This window comes from Chaetodon trifascialis, chromosome 15 (genome assembly GCF_039877785.1).
Source record: "Chaetodon trifascialis isolate fChaTrf1 chromosome 15, fChaTrf1.hap1, whole genome shotgun sequence".
NCBI classification, from domain to species: domain Eukaryota; kingdom Metazoa; phylum Chordata; class Actinopteri; order Chaetodontiformes; family Chaetodontidae; genus Chaetodon; species Chaetodon trifascialis.
In genome coordinates, this window is record NC_092070.1 from 16,663,132 (window position 1) to 16,687,769 (window position 24,638).

The 24,638-nt window shown below is 43.2% G+C and overlaps 2 protein-coding genes across 3 annotated transcripts; both read left to right on the top strand.

The window, feature by feature from the left end:
• The first annotated feature begins 214 nt into the window (after window positions 1-214).
• LOC139343976 (inward rectifier potassium channel 16-like) lies at window positions 215-1,363 on the top strand. The gene has a single exon (XM_070981842.1). The coding sequence runs from the start codon at window positions 215-217 to the stop codon at window positions 1,361-1,363; it is 1,149 nt and encodes a 382-aa protein (XP_070837943.1).
• A 748-nt stretch (window positions 1,364-2,111) lies between these two features.
• LOC139344054 (inward rectifier potassium channel 2-like) lies at window positions 2,112-8,128 on the top strand. 2 transcript variants are annotated; one of them, XM_070981973.1, is made up of 3 exons: window positions 2,112-2,218; window positions 4,376-5,825; window positions 7,015-8,128. In XM_070981973.1, exons 2-3 carry the CDS (start codon window positions 4,617-4,619, stop codon window positions 7,036-7,038), a joined length of 1,233 nt encoding a protein of 410 aa, XP_070838074.1. In that variant the 5' UTR covers window positions 2,112-2,218; window positions 4,376-4,616; the 3' UTR covers window positions 7,039-8,128. The 2 variants fall into 2 exon arrangements, with proteins under 2 accessions (XP_070838074.1, XP_070838072.1); XM_070981971.1 differs by lacking the exon at window positions 7,015-8,128 and having other exon boundaries at window positions 4,376-6,131.
• Window positions 8,129-24,638: the final 16,510 nt, after the last annotated feature.

A 24,638-nucleotide genomic window follows, 5' to 3' on the forward strand; every position in this document is an offset into this window, starting at 1 on the left:
GGCATTAGCTGCTGACAGCCCGAGGCTCCGTCTGACCTCGGCTGCTTGCTCAAACATGAAGGGTTCAGCTTAACAAACAAGTCTGAAGCCTTTTACATTTCATTTACATGTAATGAGTAAAATGCTGTGCTTCCTGCACTTTAACTTGAAAATGTCCAAACGTCCATCTCATTTCTGTCTTTCTACAGGACACTGAAAGGCAGCCTTGGTCACCATGAGTACAGAAAGGAGCGAGCAGGTCATCATTGATACCCACCACACTACAGTCCACACGCTGGGCAGGCAAAATGAGGGCAGGCGGCTACGCTACATGCAGAAAGATGGCAAGTTCCCTGTGGTTTTCCAGAAGGCCCCTGGAGAATGGAGCCCGTACCTGATGGACATCTTCACCACTCTTGTGGAGATCCGCTGGAGGGTGATGTTCCTCATCTTTTCCCTCTCTTACATTATCTCTTGGCTCCTTTTCGGCCTCTGTTATTGGCTCATTGCATACGTAAACGGAGACGTTGACAATGTGGAAAGCGAACCCTGTGTGGCAAACGTGCGTGGCTTTACTGGAGCCTTCATGTTCTCGATGGAGACCCAAGCAACTATTGGCTATGGCTTCAGAGTGATGACTGAGAACTGTATGGTGGCTATTATACTGGTGACAATTCAAAATATATTCAGCTGCCTCCTTGACACTATCATCATTGGTATTGTTGTTGCTAAAATGGCATCTGCTCGCAAGAGAGCTCAGACGGTTGGCTTTAGCAGTTGTGCAGTGATCAACCAGCGAGACGGGGTTCTGTGTCTGTCATGGCGACTCGGGGACTTGAGAGGCAATCACATCCTGGAAGGTGTCGCCCAGGCCCAGTTAGTCCACTACACGAAGCAGCCAGTGGGATCTATACTGATGTCATACCAGGACCTGGACATCCAGGATCGAGACATTGTCCTTGCCACGCCGGCCACCATCGTTCACAAGCTGGAGCCTGGCAGTCCCCTCTACAGTCTGGGCCCTGAAGACCTCCTGGAGGACACTTTTGAGCTGGTGGTGTCTTTCACGTACACTGGAGACTCCACAGGTATGCTCCACCAGACACGAACCTCCTACACGCCGGCAGACATCCGCTGGGGTCAGCGTTTCCAGGACATGCTGAAAGTGTGCAAGAAGCGCTACAAGGTGGACTACGCTCTGTTCAACGAGACCACGTGGGTGCCGCTGCCCCTGCTCAGTGCGGAGGAGATTGATAGGGGGAGACGTCCTGTACAGGGCAGTCAGTCCCGCTGTCCACGCGTCCCATCAGCCCAGAGAAATGGACACACCTGCCGGATGAACCCTAACATCACAGGAGAGGTGATGCAGCAAACCTACTTGTAGCTTAGACAGAAAAATATACATTATAATACAGAGTGGACTCATAATCCCATAATGCTAGATTAATGGGATGAAAGAGTGAAATAAGATGTGCTCCTGTAAATATATTTATATGTGACTTTATATGTGCAGTGTTGATGCCTTTTTATGCTTGTGAATAAAATCCAGCATCACAAATGTGAATCAAGTAAAAATCGCATTGTCTTTGTGAAACATGCATTACAGCAGTAACACTTGTGCGAGTTGCAGCTCTACAGCGCCACCTTGTGTTCACTGAGCACACTCACCATCACTCAAGCAGTGGTGATTGTTTTGTAAAGTCTCAAATTTCTCAATCAAAGTAGGTCTACTCCACCACACTATCCAGCTTGCTTTGTGCCATATTAACTCAATACAAACTCCAATTACAGAGAATTAATTATAGTTGTTTTACTACTTGCACAGATCACATGCTGTGCAGGGAAATGTTTTGCATTCAAACTGAAGCCCAATTCCAGTTTTGACGTGAAGTTTCCAGCGTCCCATTAAGAAAATTGGGTTTGACTCCTCTCGGACAGATGATATAAACCCCCAGCGGGGGCTCAGAACCTCAAACGGGCGCTGCAGCTTTCTATTGGTCGCCAGTTTGACGGGGGCGGGGATGGGCACACGTGTTTTTAAAGTCTGTCATTGCAACGGCAAACATCTTCTTCAGTGCCGCTGGAGAGGGTTATGGCCGAATTTGCCGCGCAGGATGGGAAACTAAGTGAGCGCAATAAAAGAGCAGCAAGAATAAAAGGGGACGCAGTGCGCATACCTGGCGCATGTGGGACTTATTGCAACAAGAGCACGGCAGATTTGCGCTGCAAATACCAACAGGTAGGCGCAATAAGCGGGGAAGATTTATCTTTAATTATGAGGGTGATGTGGAGTGGGAAATACAGCTACTTCCTGGACCAACTGATGTATACAAATGCTAAAATTGATGCCCTATAAGATGAAGAATTAATTTCAAATCTGAGAAAAGCTGTTTCATGAGTTATATCTGAGTATATCACAATTCTTAGTACTATATTATTATTGTTGTTGTTATTATTACATGCTGCTTTTTCATGCACCTGCCATTGGGGATTGAAGTATGTAACTGCTGCAAACATACATACAAGCTTCTATTTTGAAATAACAAATGTTGTAAGAGCTTGTAACAAAAGATGCCATCTGCTGAAGGATTAGCCATAGTTATTGATTTGTGTAATGATAAATAGAGCAGCTTTATGTAACCAGTTTCCATCTGCCTCAGCAGTTGGCTCTAATTGAGACCACATGCAAAACAAACAATCACAGGTTGTGCTGCCTCTGGGAGCCTTGGTTTGTCACCATGTACTGTACCAACCTGCAGTAACAAGTGATGCGATACAGTGGGCAGATGAAAGCTCAGCGAGAAAGAGCCCAGTGAACAGTGGCAGAGGAGGGAGAGGGTGCTCAGTTTGTGTCAGTGCATCAGCGTCACAAAAGTTTCAAAAATGTATGCTGTGTTAAATGTAGGCTGCTTTAGATATCACACAGATGTCCCATCACACGTCCTCTTTACTTCTCTCCAGCCATGTAGCCTGAACTAGGCCTCTGTGCAGGCAAAATACACAGTTAAACAAATATCTGACTGAACGGTCAGCATACGCATGAGCTAAACTGCATATTGTGCTTGTAATAAGAAGGTTGACACCTGTGGCAGGTCGTTCTCATGAAGAATGTGTAAATAATAAAAAAACGCAGCACTTAAGAGATGCGACTATTTCATTATCATATATAAAATCACGCAATGTTGATAAGCATAAGTCTTTTGGCAGGCTCTGAGCTGTGAATGAATGGCGGCCCATATTCCCAATCGTGTGCGTGACAGGTTGCTATTTCTAGTTGACCCAGCAGTGACATCATTAGTTGAGAAAAACAAAGATGATGCATGGGGATTTAGGACCACGTCCTCCACATCTCATCCCACATGACCGTTGATCACTTTCAGAACAGTGTAGCGTGCACGCGCGCACACACACACACACACACACACACACACACACACACACACACACACACACACACACACACACACACACAAACACACACACACACACGCGTGGCGAGAAGACGGAATAAAAATGACATTCGCTGGCCAAAAGGTTCCTTTTTAACATCTGCGCTGTGCTGGATTTTATTTCAAACTTTGTCAACGTCTTTTTGGATCTTTTCACTTGACCGTCACATGAGATCCAGTCAGAAGTGGAGGTGGAGGGTTATTTTGGCACAAGCAGAGAATGTCTGGCTGACCATGGCCTTTTGTAGCCTGTGGTGGTGTTGCATTTTAATGGACCTTTCAGGCCACACACACCAAGTCAATAGCTTTTCTAATTTAGCTGTCCTTGTTGTTCTATTACATATGACGCAAGGTTACTGTTGCTTTCAGAGAAAGAGACTCATCCTCTTTGAAAAGCTGCAAGGTTCATTAACCTTTGGTACATGATGAACTGCAGTTGTGAATTAGTCTGGGCAGTGCATATGCAAATGTGTCACTGAAACTGTGCACTCAGCAACTGACATTAAATAGCATTAAGTGTAATAATTAGTATTATTAAATGCTCACTTATGTCTGTGCAGAGTTTAGAGGCACATCTGCGCAGAGACACTTGTTTCTTTGTTCCAGTGGCTTCTATGAACTTGATCTGTAATTTGACTCAGCTCCCATGGACTGGCCTGCATAATGAAAACTTACATTAAGCGGGATAAAGAACCTTTCCTACTGTGTGAGCCATCTAATGCTTCAATCATATTTTTAATCTGATAATTGTAATTGAAACTGATAATGCTTTCTGACAGCACTGTGCTTTCATGTTGTCTGAGTATGCAAGAATGATGCCACTAACTTTGAGTGTACAATGCATTATTTAGACAGCAGGTAACCACATACCCCCACACACTGATCTTTGCTTTGCTTCCTGCTAATTACTTTAAAACTGTTATTCTCTCTGTCTGTAATTTCCACAGCCCACTTCACTGATGAGGTTCAAAGCAGCTGTCAGAGAGGAGTGACCTTCCCTCACCAACGGTTCACAGCACGCCTGCAGAAGCACAGGCCCCCTGTTCCCTGCAGGATCTCGTCCTGTTGTCCACATTTTCTGCCTGAGTTTGTCCCCGGGATCATTCAAAACTGTTTCTCCAACGCTTCTACCAGAAACTTAGACTGTTTTCCAAAGCAGAATCGGCCCAGCCCTCCCAGGCGGAAGTAATGGGGAGTGTGCGAAGCCACCGTTACAGCATTGTGTCCTCTGAGGAAGACGGCATGAAGCTGGCTGCTATTGCCGTCCCGAATGGCTACGGAAACGGCAATGTGAACAAGGTGCACACAGAGCACCAACATCAGAGCCGCTTCGTCAGGAAGGACGGCCACTGCAATGTGCAGTTTATCAATATGAGTGAGAAGGGCCAGCGGTACCTGGCAGATATCTTCACCACCTGTGTGGACATCCGCTGGCGCTGGATGCTGCTCATATTCTGCCTTTCTTTCCTGCTGTCATGGTTGTTTTTTGGCTTAGTCTTTTGGGTAGTTGCCCTCTCTTATGGGGACTTAGAGAATGAGACTCAAATGTGTGTTTCCAATGTGGACAGCTTCACCGCTGCCTTCTTGTTCTCAGTGGAGACCCAAACCACTATTGGGTATGGTTATCGCTATGTGACAGAGGAGTGCCCTATTGCCGTCTTTATGGTCGTCTTCCAAAGCATTGTGGGCTGCATCATCGATGCTTTCATCATCGGTGCTGTCATGGCCAAGATGGCCAAGCCCAAAAAGAGGAATGAGACCCTGGTGTTCAGCCACTATGCTACAGTGGCCATGAGAGACGGTAAACTTTGCCTGATGTGGCGTGTGGGGAACCTGAGGAAGAGTCACCTGGTGGAGGCTCATGTCAGGGCCCAGCTACTCAAGTCCCGCACCACCGCTGAGGGCGAGTTCATCCCTCTGGATCAGGTAGACATTGACGTAGGCTTCGACAGTGGCATCGACAGAATCTTCCTGGTGTCTCCAATCACCATTGTGCATGAGATCGATGAGGACAGCCCGTTCTATGAGATGAGCAAGCAGGAGTTAGAGACGTCAGAATTTGAGATCGTAGTGATCCTGGAGGGCATGGTCGAGGCTACAGCCATGACCACGCAGTGTCGGAGCTCCTATGTGGCCAGCGAGATCCTATGGGGCCACCGCTTTGAGCCGGTGCTCTTTGAGGAAAAGAACTACTACAAAGTGGACTACTCTCGCTTTGAAAACACTTACGAGGTGCCCAGCACGCCCGACTGTAGTGCCAGAGAACTAGCAGAGAAGAAGTCCAACGCTTCCAGCTCGAGGAACTCCTTTTGTTACGAGAACGAGGTGGCCCTCGAAAAAGTTGAGATGGAGGAGGAGTTTGAGGAAGAGGAAAACAGGGAGATGAGGGGTGTTGAGGTTTGTGCACTTGAAGACGTAAACGCAGATGTTGTGTCAGACTCTGAATGCAATCTGGACTCATTGCCTTTAGAATCAAGGCCTTTGACAGCAGAATCAGAAATATGACTGCAGAGAGAAAAAAGGGTGAAATACTACCACAGGGTACGTTAAAAGTAGCTTGGATTTGGTCCTGATTGCTGTTGTTTGTAATGCATGACAGTTTGTAAAGACTGTGATTTGAGTATGAAGTTCTCTATGCAGAAGCTCAAGCACAAGAACACCATGGACATCCGGACATGTTTCGTTGTTTATGGTGGAAGTGAAAATAAACGGTTGCGTGGGGCTAGAGGGATAAATGACACCTTCACCTAAAGACTGTGCAGACTGTCCTTCTTAATATGTTTCAGTAGACTAGCCAATTTGGTCCAGAAGTTTTTAATTTATTCAGGTGCATATTCCCAGTATGCACATTTTGCATTTTTCAACCCTGATTCCAAAAAAGTTGGATGCAGAAAACAGAATACAATCATTTGCAAATTAACTGTGTTTACTGACACAGTTTATACCCAATCATGATACTCACCTGTTACCAGTCAACCTGTTTACCTGTGGAATGTTCCAAACAGGTGTTTTTTGAGCATTCCACAACTCTCCCAGTCTTTTGTTGCTCCTGTCTCCTGTTTGAACTGTGCTGCTGGTATCAAATTCAGACTAAGCATATATAAAAATCAATGAAGCTGATGAACTATTTTCAGTTGAGTATATGTCAAAAAGAATAAGCAAGTTATCACATCCATGTTTTACATGACTCTTTGGAATCAGGGTTGTAATATGTCTTTTTGTGGCCTAAATGTCACATAAGGTTGTGACTGAAATAATTAAATATATTTATTAATTACAATTAAAAAGATTAAAAATAAGATTTGAGATTTATTTTCAAATGCCAACCTGAATTTATATATTTATAATCATTTCAACAGTTTTGTTTTAAATGCTACTTTAAAACCATTTTAAACCAGTTAAACCACCTGCACAAAGGCTACTGTTTGTTAATGAGCTGGTCTCATAGCAAAGTATATTTACACTCTTCTTCCCTCAGATAGGCTTAGTGTTGCTCTTATAGCGTGAGGCAGAAAAAAGATTTCTTGCACAGATTATGAGCACAAGTACACTATGTTCCTCAACCTATCATCTTGTCTCAGTATAGCATCTTTTGCAATGGGTGCCTTAGTGAAAGTCTCAGTCCTGCTGGAGGCACTCAGAAGGTTTGGCTTCAACTGAGCACGTACTGCAATAGATGTCACAGGAAGAAGAAGAAGAAGAAGAAGAAGAAGAAGCATTCAGAGGTGATTCACTGTGCAGTATACTGCCACTCCTTGCAGGTCTTCATGTTCTAATGTGCAATACAGATCAGTGGTAGAAAGTGACAGGAAACTCAACCCTGAGCCGAGGTGATGAATGTTGACGATAAGTGCTGCTAAGTTACATATTGTACGCTGAGAGAGAAATCTAGGAGCCAAAATGTATTATTTGTCACTTAAGTATCCGTTTTGAAGATTGCAGATGCAGCCTATGATGTTATTTCTAGATGTAAACAAGCATGATTCTGTCAGTGTGTTTTCCAAAGCGTTAGTGCACCCCCCCATCCCCCCATCCCCCCAATAACAGCAGAAACTGTTTTATTACCCAAAGCCAAATGTGTACATATATAAGAGACAACCGTAACTTATCTGTTAGTTGATGTTGATTTTTAAACCTGAGCTTTTCCTCATCTAACAGCGGTTGGCTGTCGAAACATTGAGTTATCTGAGTTGCTCTTGGCGTAGTCTGCTTTATATTAATCAGTGTTCTTGGCGTGGCAGACGTGCAGAATTTGGACACATCCTTAGTGAACCCTCACACCTCACCACCGTGGGTCTTGTGAAGTTATTTGTCATTTCTGAATGGGCCCTCGCTTTGTCTTTAGAAAGGTCAGGTCTGCTGATTAACATTTCAGTTACGATTGCAAATCCTGAACGGATGTAGCGCGCTCGACTCCAGTCTTACACAAGATTGAGCTTTAATGTTTTTTAACTACGACTCTAGGTGTTTAATTAATGCTTGGATAGTGGAAGCCAGAATACTGTACCACTTCTCTGGTGAGGATATCTATTAAAACATTTGGTCTGCTCTCACATCGACACTCCTGTCTTAGGTGTTTATTTTTCTACCAGGGTCTTCCCATCTTCCTGCTCAAACCAGAGACTGTACAGATTTTTTTAATCTTTTGTAAATTATAAGGCAAATACTGTATATTGATATTGCAGTTGTTGAAAACTGTTTATGTCCTTTTTTCAATAAAAGTGCAAAAAAATCACAATGAAGTTGATGCATTGATTGGAAGCAACAATTTCAGTGGATGACATGGACTCGTATGCACTTGTTAGCTATCCTTCTATGTTTGCATCTGCAGCCCACTGTGCAATAATTTTCAAAGGATTTGCATTTTGACCCAAAATGTGTGACATCTGGAGCTGGTGAGCTGAGGTCTGCTTGACTCTTTTAGCCGTGGATACACATGCTGCTCCTCTAATTTGGAGCTGTGGCCCAAATTCCAGGCTGCGAGCTGTCAGAGCTCACACCGTCATTTACTATATTTCACCAAACTGACTCACTCCAGTTCCGCGAAAACCCGCAGAGATCCCATGCTATATCAGTCAGCTCCACTGGAAGTCATTTTCAATGACAGTGATGGAAAGAACACCTCATTTGTGTTTTCCGATCTATTTCAGAAAACTGTAGAAAGTAAGTGAATTCTGCACCTTTGAGTGTCTTAAGCGATGGTGCTAATGTGTAAAATTAGCAGGAGGACATACTGTAGAATTCATATTTCTCAAAGGTTTCTTGATCATGAACAACATGATAGAAATATTACATATATTTAAGGTGATTTGCCTATAAAACCACATGAACACGCAGATTACATAACACACCAATACTCCGGAGAGGATCCCACCACCCAGCGGCTCCTCTAATCCGGCATAAACATGCATAAAACACTATTAAGCAATAGAACTGATCAATATGGTTGTATCAGAGGTGAACATGGGTCTGCAGCATGACACATCTGTCGGCAAATTTAGTTAGTTTCCATCCACAGCTGTATCCTGCCTGCATGAGACGTAGTCGGGGTTCTATTGATCAGACACGTCCGCAGGAAGGCAGTGAGCCGATGTGATTTGGTTCTGCATATAGGAAGTGGGTGCTGCCTCGGGGCTTTTTCCATTTTAGCCAATGAAACTGCCACAAAGCTCCGGTTTGGAGTGAAAATCTGGACTCTCCCTTTTCCTTTTAGCTTCCTTTCAAAACGTCAGTCACACCTAAACTCTTGAAACCTCTTCGATGACATTTAACTGAATGACATGGTGGCTGTACAGTCTGTGCCGGGTGCACTGTTTGAAAGAAATCGACGGCCAGCGTTGGCCAGAGAGCTACTGTCGATGATGCTGATGACGTCTCTTTGGCGGATTCCCCTGAACTGGCTCATTAACAACAGGCTGATCAGCGTGACCTTCAGATGAGATGAGTGAATTAAACATAAACAACTCATCAGCACACCGAAGCATGACACGTAATCCTTGATTTGTCTGTTTAACGTTGAATAAGGTAATAGCTTTTGACATATTCCATGCTCCAGACCTCAGCATGAACTGATGAAACAAAGATATAACCAGGGGAAATGTAGCATTTGCACTCTTGTTACCCCCTAGAATCACCCCTGCTTTATCTCAGTGGCTGTCACTTAGAGACGGTTTATACACACATAATTTTAGAGAATGTTAAAATCACAGGCATATTTATCGCTCAGGAGGAAGTATGTGTAGTCTGGACAAAGTCTTTCCTGAACATATTTAGAAATGGTGTTATGTCAGAAAAAATACCTGGCCCTCATCTTATGTAGGCCACATCCACAGCCTGCAACTTGATAAATCGCTAGAACTGAATGTATTAGCCTAAATCAGGCGTCAGCAGCATTAATACTGTCAGTCAGACTAATAAAGAAGAAAAGGTGTTTCCTAGAATGAAGCTTTCTCCTGGGCACGACCACCTTGTGTTGTAAAGCTCTAGATCTGGATAGCGTGTGTATTGTTTTGCTATAACATGTTTGTTTGCAGGATACAAAGCGAAGAGGTAATGTATCTACTTGTGACTGTGTAAGATTTTTAACTGTAATGTGACGATAGTGAAACAAAGTAAATGTTACTACTTTTTAGCACCGCTCACACCTAGGTTACATGTAAACCAATAAGCGAGCTGAGATTTCCACAGGGCACGTATCCGTGACTTTGTGTATGCAATGCATATTTGCTCCATCGTCCACATGGCTCTAATCCCCACTGGTTGCGTTTCAGAAGTGATTGATTTGCTCAGATTGTGTTTATTTGTTTATTTTCCCTTGATTTTTGCATTTCTTCCATGAGTAAGTAAGCTTCCTGCTCTCTTTTTTTGTCCGTTTTAAAGGCGTTTAGTGTTGTTGTATGGCCAGGAGTCTGCACAGGGTGTTTTATTTTGAAAATTGTCTGGATTCTCTATGCCGTTCCTGTGCTTCCTGTCTGGACTAGATGTGTAATCTCCTCAAACAAGAGGGTAGATATGCTTCTGGGTCACTTCTGAAACGGACGTGCTACTTGGCTGGTGGAATTGCACTCATTGATTAGAATGGCAGCAATCAACTCCATCATACATGGCAGAACGTGGATGTTATGCACCTCGTGGAAGTCTTATATCACAGGGGAATCAGACTAAGTGACAGTTCTTCACGCTGATGGTCTCGTCTGCTTCTGTATGTCATATGGAGGCATCAGTATTCAATTGAGACTGTTTCATAATCAGTTAAGAAATCCTTGTAGCTGCTTTAATTTGGAACAAAGAGTGTGACAACAGAAAGAAACATGCCCATCCAGTTAAAAATATTGCAGAGCCCGTCACCTTTTGGGAAAAGAAGAGGGAAGTGTTCAGTGACGACGATGCTCTGTCTGCAGTGCCAAAAATGAAAAAGGGTAATCGATCTTCAGTGCGCGACTGAGCTGAAGCACACACAGGTTTATCTCGTCATCAGACTTTGTTTCCAGCCATCTGACAGTCGTGACGTCTCTGTTACACTCCATTTTGTGTTACTTCCGAGAAGGTGCGATAATGTTGACCGTAAAGTGAAGCTGTAGCATAGCAGTGATGTTCACACATTGTAACCATTCAGTCAAAATGAGTTATTGCCTCAGTAAGCCTGGAAGTGGGACAGAACCTGCAGACGGCAAACTTTTCTCAGCGAATGAAAGCCAATACAAGTTTGAGGGATGTGCTTGAGGGGCTTTGACCTCAGTTTTGACAAGCATATAACTCATGCTCTCATGTTCTCTCCATAGCAAAGCCTTAATTAACAGCCTGCTGAAGCCTGAGATCTACCGTCAGGTCTCTTAAACTGGGAATGGCTTAAACTTAAAATGCCATTATAAGTTTGTTGATTTTCAGCTTTCTCATCTGCAGCCTTGTAGGACGCCATGCCCCGAAACTGGCAAAGAAAAAAAACTAACACCATGACACACCTTCCCAGAGTGCAATTGGATTTAATTAGGTAATTACATAATTCTGATGACACTGCAATTGCATAAGGCTTCTGGTAGGTCTGACAGTGCAGCAGAGGCCTGCTGCCTCATGCAGCCAGCTAGTCAGTCAATGCTGGCAGAGAGTTGACCTGTGAGGACTTGCGGCACAGGGTCGCAACCACTGACACTCACCCTCAAAGTTCAACTGGAGTTTTACAGGACTTAATGTGGTGTTTGCAAATATTTTATGGCATGTAAAACCTTTCAACGGAGAAATACATCCAACTACCTTTTGCTGTAAACCTACAAAATTCTGTGCAATTGACACATTCGGCTAACTCAAACGAGCAGAGGGGAGCTGATTTGAGCGTCAGAGACATTAGAATACACTAATACACTAGACCCATAAAGGTTTACAGTTAAGTCTGCACAGCACTGGAGTGTCAGATCACAGATAAATGTGTTTCACCAAACAGCCAACAGCTGACACACTTGCCAGAACCTTCTGCTGCCGTGTGTATGTGTGTGTGTCAGTGTGAGTGAGTGTGTGTGTGTGAAGGGGATTCCTGGCCAGTGACAGTGAAACCCCTGTAGTGATCTGTCTCCCTTCCTTGTGCTGGGATATTCCAACTCCTTTTAGTGTCATATGGAGTTTTTATTTTGCAGTTTAGATTCATTTTGTACATCATTTATCTTTCAATATTTTCACATTTGACCACAAAATGTCTGACGGTGAAAAGTGACATGGATATCACCCCTCTTTGAACAGGTCATGATCTCTATCTCGCATAGTTTTGCTTACTTGTTTTCCCCTGCTTACATTTAATTATAATCTCAAGAATTTTTGAACTATAATAACCTTCCACATGCACACAAACACAGACTCTCTCTCTCTCTCTCTCTCTCTCTCTCTCTCTCTCTCACACACACACACACACGCGCACGCACGCACACACACACACACACACACACACACACACACACACACACACACACACACACACACACACACACACACACACACACACACACACACACACACAACTGCTGACACTCATTTTGGCTCTAACTTTAACAGCTGAGTGTCTCATGACACTCAGGGGAGGAATAGGAGAATCCAGCAGGTACAATATGTTGGACGAGATTCAGGCTTTTTCCATTCCCCGAGCTTGCTGAAAGACAATATGTATATTTATTCACAGTGGGTGTGTCTGGTCACACAAGCAGAAACAAAAAGGCATTGGGCACACAGAAGCTTACAATGCAGCCGTCTGTGTTTGTGTTAGGTTATTGCTTTACTTTCCTGCTCACGCTTTGCTTTCCTTTTTCACGCAAATATATCTACGCTTATGTCATTGTCTGGGATTATGTTGTCTGCACATTATCGTTGGGGCAGAATACATTTACAGACTTGCAGTCATGTCTCTCATCTATTCATGCCGCTGCCCTTTATCCTATTGGCTCGGGCTCCTCTGACCTTGACAAATACATCTAGAGCCAGGAAACAAAAGTAATACCTACTTTATGGCCATTGTTGGCTCTTGACCAGTGGCACCTTGTACTGAGGGGACTTGGCTCAGTGTGATATGGCTCTTTGCTGTCTATAATGGAGGCTGATCAGCGAATGAGCCACAGCAGTAAACACAAAGCCTCACCTCCATTTATGATGCATGGTGCCAGTGTTGGATGCCGGGTAGGTGTCAAGAGGGGGCAATTGCTGTAAAAGTGTCCTCTTGGATGCCCCTGAGGTAGGTAACAACATGATAAAATGCCCTCTAGGGTGCCCTTCTACTGGAGAAAATGTGATGAAGTGGCCTCTAGGGTGCCCCTCTAGTGTAGACAACATGATGACGTGCTTTCAAGGGTGCCCTTCTACGGAAGAAAACTTGATAAACATGACCCTTGAGGGTGCCCTCTCTTTTTTTTCTGCCCAATGTGGATCGGTCTGCAGAAGACAGCTGAAGCTCTTATGGAGTTGAAAGTGATCTATCTCTCTTTTCCATTGCTTTTGGAGACTTGTTCCTTTATTCTTGATATGGCGGTGGTTTTCCTGCCGGGGTCTTTGGCAAGTCTTACCGCAAAAATAAAAAACTCTTAAGTTCTACGAATGAGGCCTAGAGAGTAACACTGAAATCAAACACGAATATAAAAAAGCATGCATGATTTCAAGGATGGAGAATTTAAAGGACAGGGGATACTTGAGAGGGGTTTGTTTACAAGGACAGCTGAGGAGAGATGGATACCTCTGAACTGGGTCCAGCCCTTGACTGATAAAGGTTATTACCAAACTGGTCTTGTCAGCCAGCTACTATGTTGATACACAGAGGACCACCAACTACCGCTGCAGGTTGCAGACAGGACATTGCTTATTTATGACTGTTGATGTCTGCCAAATAGCAATATTGGCTGCAACATAATCAAAGACTACTTCCTTATTCACTACAACAATCCTTTTAAACTTCCAACATTCAGTCAAGGTCAGGAATACCATGCTTCACATTCACACAGTTCAACACATTCACACCTGGTAGTTTGGGCACTAGTTTGATAGTTATCAGGCCAGAGGAGAGATACTCATTCACTTTTCCTTCGCACATATTCCCGACCATCCCTGAAGATTCACTTGGTCTACAAGCCTGTTTCTGTAACCTGCTCTGCTGCTGGCTCCATGTTCAAAGAACCCTCTGATCACTTGAAGTTGTAAGGCTATTTTTTGTGAATGGAGCTAACATCTTTCTACTGAATGCATTGCATATTAGCCCCCTCAGGGCAAAGCAGCTTCCGCACATAAAAGAGCCAAGAAAGGCCGACAGCCAGGGTTACTATAACGATATCTGGGCAACCAGCAACATCAGCTTCAGTGTGGATCCCTCTGGAGGATAGACAGAGATGGGGGGAAAGAAACTTGGAATCAAACTCCTGCTGTTTGTTCAGTGTCCAAAGATAGATGAGTTTGATGATTGTATGACGTCTTTGATTATTTTTAGGGCTCAGATTGAAATGCACAGCCATCATGACTGTATCTTCACACCTTAAAATTTATCTGTTACCTAACTGTGACAGTGACAGCATTTATTTGTAATGAATCATGCATAATTTAATATAGAAAAGTTGTTTGATTTATTGTGCCATAATCAGTAGTGACCTGATTTTCATCTGCAGGACATCAAGAATCAAGATATGTCAACCTCTTCTGCTTTGATTTTGACCACTTGTAGCGATGCTGGCAGCATGGCTCTAGGTCTGTTAACACATCACCAACACGCTAGCATTGTCACAGTGAGCATGTTAGCATGCTGGTGTGAGCATTTAGTTCAAAGCACTGCTGTGCCTTCATATAGCCTCACAGAGATGGCTGCATGGCTGTCGAGTTGTTCATCTTTCTCTCACAAGTCCACCAACTTTCTGGAAGAGCAGTGCTGGAGAATTGCCTGCACATCACTATCCATTAACATTCATTTTCAACTTAAACCTTAGATTTATGTATTTCTAAATTAAATTACAACTCCTATCCAACTTGATCGTTATTCAAGGTCTTCAGGGTCAATATATGTGCACATATTTTTAATGCATTAATCTTTTTAACCTTTCATTATCACAATGCTAATTACTTACTGATCACCAAGTTTCCCCACATATATTGTTACCACAGACAAAATGTTCCCCTCATTATTTGGTTTGTGTGCTTGGATCTTTGATACAGCTTGCGAGCTGCATTTGCAATTCACAATTTAGCATGGATGCCTGTTAACGTCAGCTAGAAATGGTGTCAATGATACAGGTCCCTGTCCAGAGCTAAGATAGCTGTCTCATACTGTATCTGTTAATCATGGGAGAGAGGAAGTTAGTTACAGCAGCGCACGCACACAGAATCGGAGCACAAGGCAAAGCGAATAGGATCATCCTCCTCCCCACTTTAGATTTAATTCACACAGAACAAGATTAGAGGATCCAATCAGTGGTGACATTGAGCCGGCATCCAGTGGAATGGGACACCAGGGAGGCCTAATCATCCCCACTGCTCCGCTCTGCTGCGGCAAGCCAATCAAATCCCCTCCAGACGAAGCAGATGGTCGATATCATCTTCTCCCTAGGTGAGATTATCTCTTCGGCTTCAGACCTCATGGGTGGATGTTTACTGTGACTGTGGCCTTTCTGCCATCCGGCTGCGGGATGCTGAGGGTGAGTTTCCCATGGTGTCAAGCTACTTGAGACCCAAAACATACCAGCTGGGATGGGGTCCTTGATTGCCCCGGTGTGGTGCAGTAAAATTCACATCCTGTATATGACCTTCAAATCCCCATACATTTTTTTCTTGTGTTGAGAAAACACATAAATGTGACTGCATTATCTTATTCAATTTTAATTGTTAATAAGCAAACAGCTACTCTATTCTAAAAATAACAAGTGATTTCTTCATTCTGCTCAGAATGCAATTGCTCCCAACAAGAAGATTATTCCTTACGTCACAGCACAATTTTCTTTCCTGTCCTGCCTGTCCTGAGATTATGGAGGTGGCTTATGTTTGGTTTAAGCAGGTCTGTCATAAGGGAAACAATGCTGCAGTAGCTCTGCAGGAGATGACGTGACTTCTGATTAGAAACTCCTCAGGGGAAAGAGAGAGAGCGAGAGCGAGAGAGAGTGGGCAAAGGTTGACACCATGGGCAATTTTGCTCTGTGGGCAGTGATCACAATCAGACAGACACAACATTACTATTAGCAGCCTTATCATCTTAAAAGCAATCTGACGGCTCTGCAACATACAACTAAATCTGTGCCTAAAATAGCAGCTACTGTAAAACAAGCGTAATATACAACACTGACGTGTTTGTGCTCTTCTGGAACAGCAAACACACACAGTATCTCAACTGGCATGGTGCCAAAGACAGGTCCGATGCTCCAGTGTGGTCTAATTAATGCAATGTACAAGAACGACAAGTGTAATGGAAGCCACCTCCACTCTAGTAGAGCACTGAATACACGCCGAGTTTTCCATGTCCATCAAGAGGAACAGGTAACAGGAGAGGAGTGGCATACCACTTAAGGACGTCTTTGCACCAGAGAGAGGGCTCAGCATTACACCCGTGGGCTCAGGTAATCAATGTCGTGTTCTGATCTCTTGACTTTCCTTATCACTTACAACATCAGATGAGCAGCACGAGGACCTGCCAATTAAAAGTCAAGCTGCTTATTTCAAGGATGGGAAGGACTGCCAGTGGAATAAAGGAGGGGTCAAGTCTGAATTTTAGTTTAAATCATTTTTCTCACCATACTGTGGCTCTGTGTGCATGTGCATGTGATGCTCTGTTTTGCCAACTTGAAAGATTACTTTGAAAAGGAGACACAGCACATACAACATCATCCCTTTCCCAGAAGACAGGATTATTTATGTCATTTAAATATTGGCAGCCTTGGAAATAATCTGGACAAAAGTCAAATGCTTCGCCAAGTCTATTTCAGGAACAATACATCATCCCATTCATGAGGGACGATTACTCTCCATCACTAATAATAAAAAAAGAACGTGAATAGGGCATGTTGGGGGTTATGGACACTAATTACTTCATAGCGGATTTTGTAAGACCCGGGAGCAGGACCAGCTGGCTGGCTTTGTTCCTGCAAGTGAATCATATGATTGGAAAGAAGGACCTTCCACTTTCCAGCGTGGAACTTAATCCTCAATATACTATACACCTGCCCCGGTCACAGCGACACTCTATAGTCCACACACTTGCGTATCCTTTTTATTTTCTTGTTGCTCCCCACTCTAGTTGCAGATGTCTGTATCTCATCCGGTCAATTTTAAAGTGTCCAGAAGTGTTAAAACAGACCATCAATGCAATGTAGTTGACCATCTGCCCTGGACGCACTCTTTGAGCATCTATTGCTACAGTATGATGCAAATGTTAGTAAGAGTGGCGATATAAAAAGACATAATCCTCAGCTTCACCATCAGATCAGGCTTCATGACATTTAGAAGAGGGGAAGAGGTTTATATATAAAATGAATTCTCAGTGGTGTGCTTCTTTTTTAGTCCTGGTTGTTTTGCATTAACAGGCACAGACTTGCACAGAGACAGCCTTGATGAGAAGCATCTCTCTACACTCACTCTCACTGGGGACAAGGATGTTTCCATTAGACCAGCTGGCCTCTAAACACATCACCTCTCCTTCAGGAAAACAGCCTGGGTTAGGGGGGCAGCACACGTTGCTTGTCTTGTCCCTTGCTGCCGGCTTCACTCCCCACCATGAGAAACCAGGAGCCATGTGATGGCAACAAAGAAACAAACCTTTTGCTGACCTCACTCAAGTGGCGACAGTAACAGGTGTAAAGAGGCTGAAGAAATATTGTTTGTACTTAATGTAGGAAAGATGTGAATATCACGTTAGCCATCTGCAGGCAATTAGGCCAGATCCATTACACTATATTTTTGGCTGAAATCCATTTCCATAAATCTGAGCACCTGTATGTTTTGGCCTCTGCAGAGGTGGCAAAATCGCTTTGATTTGAACATTAGGCTGTTTTTTTTGTTGTTGTTGTTGTTGTTGTTGTTTTTTTTGTGTGGTGTAGAAATTCAGAAACTCAGCTTGAGGTTCGAAGTGTCTCAGTTGATGACTTCTTTGTTACTGACTACAAAGTACTCCTTGTTACAAAAGGTGACTTGTAAAAGCCTGAACGTACTCCCAAACAGATAAGTGAATGGATAGCTGCCAGACATGTAGCAGTTCAGTTTATACTACTTTCTGGAGTCTGGAGTACACAGATGCCCGCATACAGCCTACATGTACATCCTCTAATCGTGAAATTTAGGTGGAGCGGACCCTTGCACACTAACAGATGTGGAAATTTTGGCACAAGACTGTGTGGCTCCTTAAGCACAGTGGTGGCTTGAGCTAAATGCTGCTTACAATAACAATACTAACATGTTTGTCATGGTTAAAATATAAGCATGCTAACATTTGCTACGCATGCTAAATCCAACACATGCTAACATACCTATAAAAAAGTCAGCAGAGACCGCTGACAATGCTAGCATGTTGATGTCTTGCACATGTGTTTACACTGGTCACCATCTTAGTTTGGCATGTTAGCATGCTAACATTTGCTATACTGTTGCTACGTTTTAGCCATGCTAACATGCCTATAAAAAAGACAGCTGAGACAGTTGACAATGCTGGCATGTATTGTTTACCACAGTCACCATCTTAGTTTAGCATGTTTGCATGGTACCATTTGCTGATTAGTTCTAAACACTAACTACTGCTGATGGGAAATTTCAGGTATGTACAAGCAGGTATTTGGTCTTAAACCAAAGCACTGGACAGATTAATATTCAGGAGATCACAGTCATTAAAATTCATCCTGAGATGGACATGTTGGTACCAACTTTCATGTCAGTTCACCTAGTTGTTGTTGAGATATTTGACAGATATTACTGACAGACATTCCCCTGGAGCTACAATTCACTAGCATGGCTAAAAAGTAGAAACTAGTGTACGTGCAGACCAGCCTTGCCGCAGGCTCCAGAAACTCTTGCACATTCATTTGTGAGGTTCGACATTGCAGCAGTTGGAGTAGTAGTCTGTGTGGTGTTAGCCGTCTCTCTGCTCATTTGCCGAGCTGGCTACCACAACAAAACTGGTAGATCAATAGATGCTTGTCAGTAATGCTGGAGGTCATCAATGGAAACACATTTATGTAATCAGGGGAGACGTGAGGTCAAAAAATAAATAAATCTGGCTGAAAACTAAACCCTGCGGCATAAAATAGGTGTGAATCAAGCTGCAGTGTGTGAGCAACTGACTTGTCTTGAGCAAATACTCACCCATGACAATATCTGGGTAGCTCTGGGTGGCGAGGGCTCTGCCTTCAGCTGTGGTTTGACAGGAGAGGGTGCCTTGCCTCGCTGCAGCTGTTCCGTTTGTTGACATCAGCCCACAGCACTTCTTCTCCAGCAATGTATGTGGAGATATTACATTTCGCCTTCTTTGGCTGTCCCATATTTTAAAATAGTCCAAATGTTCCGAATCATGCAGTAAACAACACACACCCTCCTTGTTCAGCACTGCAGTACCTTCTGAATGTTGCAACAGCAAGCCTTCACAGCAACAATCATGCTGGTTATTACTGATATCTATTAAGGGTTTTAAAAAGTAAATTGTGCCAGACATTCACCTTTTGATCCTGGGAGCTGGGTAATTTACTGAGGCCACAAACTGGCACAATAAATCAAACATTGTAGAAAGCTGTGGCAGGAAAGCGCACGTAGAACGTCTCACATTTGCTAGATTCAATAAATATGCTGTCATCTGCTTTTTATGAGGAGCTCTGATCACAAATAATTGCTTTAATATGGTGATGTTTGCTTATTCACACACACGCCTTCAACGTCTGCAGAGGGATTGTTTCAGCCACAAGCCGGCAAGGCTAAGCCACTGTATTGGATTGTGTGCGTGTAATACTAGAGTGCTGTATTTTCAGTGAGTTCAGACTACTATGAACTCTGTTTACAAAAGGCAGCTGGAGTTTGGGGATATCAGTTTGAAGCACATCATCATCTCAACTTACCAAGGTTACGAGATATCTATTGAGCGGTGTGCTACTCATGATCCAAGATGCCCTTTACCGCTTCTGTTTGATGCTTAATCCAGCTTTGGCCGTATATTTGATATGCAGCGCTGTGACCTTGAATGTGACGCCATGTAAGGGCTGTATCATAACTGTAATCCTCACTACCAATTGGGTTAGGAAGTCTGAGAAGCAGTAAACATTCCCAAGACACTGGCTCTTTCTTATTCCCAAAGATGTCACCAAAATGTAATTATGTAATTGCCTCATCCTGTACAAGTCCCCTCTGAGACATTTTCTTTCTGTAGGAGATTTATTAATGGTCTAGCGTCTGCTTTGTCGTCCAATCCTTTGAATCCAGAGAGCACAGCACTTGCCTGGAGGCTTTTGATACATGGAAGTTTACATCCAGCATTGCAGAAGACCACTTTCGGCTTAGCGTTAGCATTATAGCACTCGCGTTACAATAAAACAACCTAACCAGTTACAGCGCTTACGTGAGCCTCATCCTTTAAGTAATCACCTAATTTACTGCGGGGACTGAGAAACTTTTGTGTCAAATTTTTGACATTGAATCTGGAGAATCTCATCCACTTGCAGCAATCAAAGCTTTACCAAATAATGAGCTTCACACTAAAAATCACTGCATTAAAAATGGAACCAGTTTGGGTCATTATAAGACTGACGTAATGCTGGGTTAATTTTATCAAGTAACAATGGGTGTTTTGACCCAATGTCAGTATTTTGCTGTTAATTTTCATAGTACCCATTTGCAGAAAACCACCCAGAAGGGTGGAAGGGTTGTTTTAATCCAGTAACCCAACAGTAATAGAAAATAACACCAATTTTTTAACTTTAAGTGTAAACGTCCTGCAGCAGAACCAGAACTTTCCTAACATTTTGCCAGTTGCAAGGTGATGTAACGTCTGGCTCTCTGAATCAAATTTCAAATAAACATTTTCATGATTCTCTTTCCAGTGGCAGAACTACAATCAAAGCTTCATTTTTCAAACTAATTTTTGGGGTGCAGTATATATTTGACAAAGCAGGCCCTATCTTATGTCAACCCGCTTGAAATATTTCAGCCTTTTCCCACTTGCAGAAATGAAAGGATGGCGGGTAAATGACAGTATGCTCTGAATGGGGCTCTGACATAACATTTTCTCTTGTGCAGGTTATACAATACGTTTGCGTGTAGAGATCAGACACCCTCTAATTTTGACTGTAATGAGAATACTCAAGGCTAGTCGCTAGTCAACCTGTCATGTCTGTCCGAGACTCACGGTGCAATGGGAGCCCAGCATGTTGCATAAGGTTGTGCAGTGTCAGCCCAGGGCCTGAGGAGATCTGGTTCCATAACGGCTCTTTCACCCTCCTCAAAAAAGGGACCCAATTTTAACTTTCCACCACAGGCCACCCTGTGTCATGCCTGTAGAAGAAAAACTTATACAACGTCATCTGCTGCCCGTAGGTCTGCCATCTAAGGGCACAATGATGGCCATGTTTTCCTTGGCAAGAAACAGAGATGGGGGGCAGGGGATACAGATTCATGGCGGGTTGATGAAGGATGATGTCCCAAGTTCCCCCCACAACTCCCATTTGCCCATCTAAAAATCACAATGCATAATCATCATAATTGGCACATCGCAGCATGAGCGGGATGACTGTATGGAACATTGTGTTTGTGTGTGTGTAGCATTTTAATGAGTTGCTGGGTGATGTGCAAACGCTGCAGTTGGATTTCCATATCCAGGACACAGGCAGGTCAGGAGATCGTGAGATCTGGCAGAAGATTAAGGAAATCATTCCAAAATGGAGTGCTCTTACATACCATGTCTTGTCTGGCACTCCTCTGTCCATCTGTATGTCCCCTGGGACAACAGCAAACAGTGTTCCCAAACTTAACTTCACCAAGCAAAAAGTAGGCACTAATTTAATAGCTTGTACTAGTTCGTTAGATCAGACCTGAGCAGCAAGGAGGAAACTTTGAATAGTACAGTCATGGGGCTACTAAAAGTCAGAAGTGTGTGGTTCTCTGTCTCTTACGCACCTGTTTCAGACTGAAAAAAGACCAAAAACAATGCTGGTATTGCACTGCAATCATGGGATAAATGATTGTTTGCTGGACTTGCTTGACTGTTGAGCAAAGAAGGAATACTTATCTACAGGAGTGTCTCAGAAAATTAGAATATCGTGATGAAGTCCTTTATTTTCTGTCATGCAACTAAAAACATGAAAATGTCACACATTCTGGATTCATTACACATCAACTGAAATATGGACAGCCTTTTATTGTTTTAATATTGCTGATTATGGCATACAGCTTAAGAAAACTCAAAAATCCTATCTCGAAAAATTAGAATATTTCCTCAGACCAAGTAAAAAAAAAAATTTATAACAGCAAAACAAAATTAAACATTTAAAAATGTCAATTAATGCACTCAGTACTTGGTTGGGAATCCTTTTGCACGGATTACTGCATCAGTGCGGTGTGGCATGGAGGCAATCAGCCTGTGGCATTGCTGCGGTGTTACGGATGCCCAGGATGCTTCAATAGCGGCCTTTAGCTCATTTGCATTGGTGGGTCTGGTGTCTTTCATCTTCTTCTTCACAATACCCCACAAATTCTCTATGGGGTTCAGGTCAGGGGAGTTGGCAGGCCAATCAAGGATAGTAATGCCATGGTCAGCACACCAGTTACAGGTGGTTTTGGCACTGTGGGCAGGTGCCAGATCATGCTGGAAGATGAAATCATCATCTCCATAGAGCTGCTCAGCAGACGGAAGCATGTAGTGCTCTAAAATCTCTTGGTATAGAGTTGCATTGACTCTGGACTTGATGAAACACAGTGGACCAACACCAGCAGCTGACATGGCTCCCCAAACCATCACTGACTGTGGGAACTTCACACTGGATTTCAAGCAACTTGCATTTTGCTTCTCTCCAGCCTTCCTCCAGACTCTGGCGCCTTGACTTCCAAATGAAATACAAAACTTGCTTTCGTCTGAAAAGAGGACTTTGGACCAATCTGCAACTGTCCAGTGCTTCTTTTCCATAGCCCAAGTCAGACACTTCTTCCGTTGTCTTGAGTTCAGGAGTGGCTTGACCATGGGAATACGGCTATTGTAGCCCATTTCCCGGACACGTCTGTGAACAGTGGCTTTTGATACCTGGACTCCAGCTTCAGTCCACTGTTTTTGAAGCTCCCCCAAATTCTGGAAGCCGCTCTTCTTCACAATGCTGTTAAGGCTGCGGTCATCTCGCTTGGTTGTGCAGCGTTTCCTGCCACATTTCCTCCTTCCAACAGACTTTTTGTTAATGTGCTTTGAAACTGCACTCTGTGAACAGCCTGCTCTTTTAGAAATTTCTTTTTGTGTCTTACCCTCCTGATGGAGGGTGTCAATGATGGTCCTCTGGACAGCAGTCAGGTCAGCAGTCTTCCCCATACTTGTGATTTAGTTTACTGAACCAAGCTGAGTGTTTTTAAAGGCTCAGGAAACCCTTGCAGGTGTTTCGAGTTAATTAGACGATTCAAGTGATTGGTTAGCCTACTGGTTAGCCTAGTTAGCCTAGATAGTCTAATAATTTGAGATAGGATTTTTGAGTTTTCTTAAGCTGTATGCCATAATCAGCAATATTAAAACAATAAAAGGCTGTGCATATTTCAGTTGATGTGTAATGACATTTTCATGTTTTTAGTTGCATTACAGAAAATAAAGGACTTTATCACAATATTCTAATTTTCTGAGACAGTCCTGTATCAGATCAATCAATAAAATTACACCTTTCCTCAAAAATGTCTAGATCTACCATAAAATTGTCAAGTTTCAGGAATAATTACAGCCAAGGTTTAAAGAAAACTAGTTCTCATGAAAACAGATATCTTGATATTAAGCCTCACACCACCAAGTACACTATCTGAGTAATTGTACTTGGTTACACTCCACAACTTTCCTAATGTTTGCATTTGTTATGTACAAAACAAGGCACAATTACTCCCTCAATGCTGCTGAGTTCCTAAAATGCCTATTTGCAGTGCAGAGGGGTTGTGATTCACTTCTGCATCACAGTCCACATTGAATTGAGTTGGGACAGTAATTGAACTGGATGTTGCCTATTTTTCTCCTCACACGCCGATCTTTTGAGCGGCGTTATATAAGTTCCCATCAAAGGCTTTCTTTCCTAAAAAGAGTGTCTTTGGTTTGGCTGACAAACCACTCTCTTTGCACAACGCTGGATGACTGCCTGCAGTCTACCGGCATTGAGTTTTCTCAGCCCGGCATGAAGTCATTGGCCTTTGACAGACACACTCTGAGCAGAGTAGTCTGCTTAGAGTGAGCTTTTGTTAAGCGCCGTTGTTAAAATTCACAGCAAAAAAAAAAAGCACTCAGAAAGAGCCATCAAAATGCGACTCTTCTTTCTATTCATCACACATCCTGAAGAATCACGACTTGCTAAGAAGCGTGTGTTCACTTATGTGCACTTACGTAAGGATGTTTACACAAACAGAAACTGTAATATTACTGGCAAAAGGCATACTGGGATATAAAAAGCCAATTAATTGTAATAAAACTGGACTGCACTCGAACATCAGACCTCCAATCCTCATTAATGATGATTATTTGCAGAAAATCATCAGGCTGCAGAGGGTAAAGGCTATGGATCCAACCAGCAAGTGGAG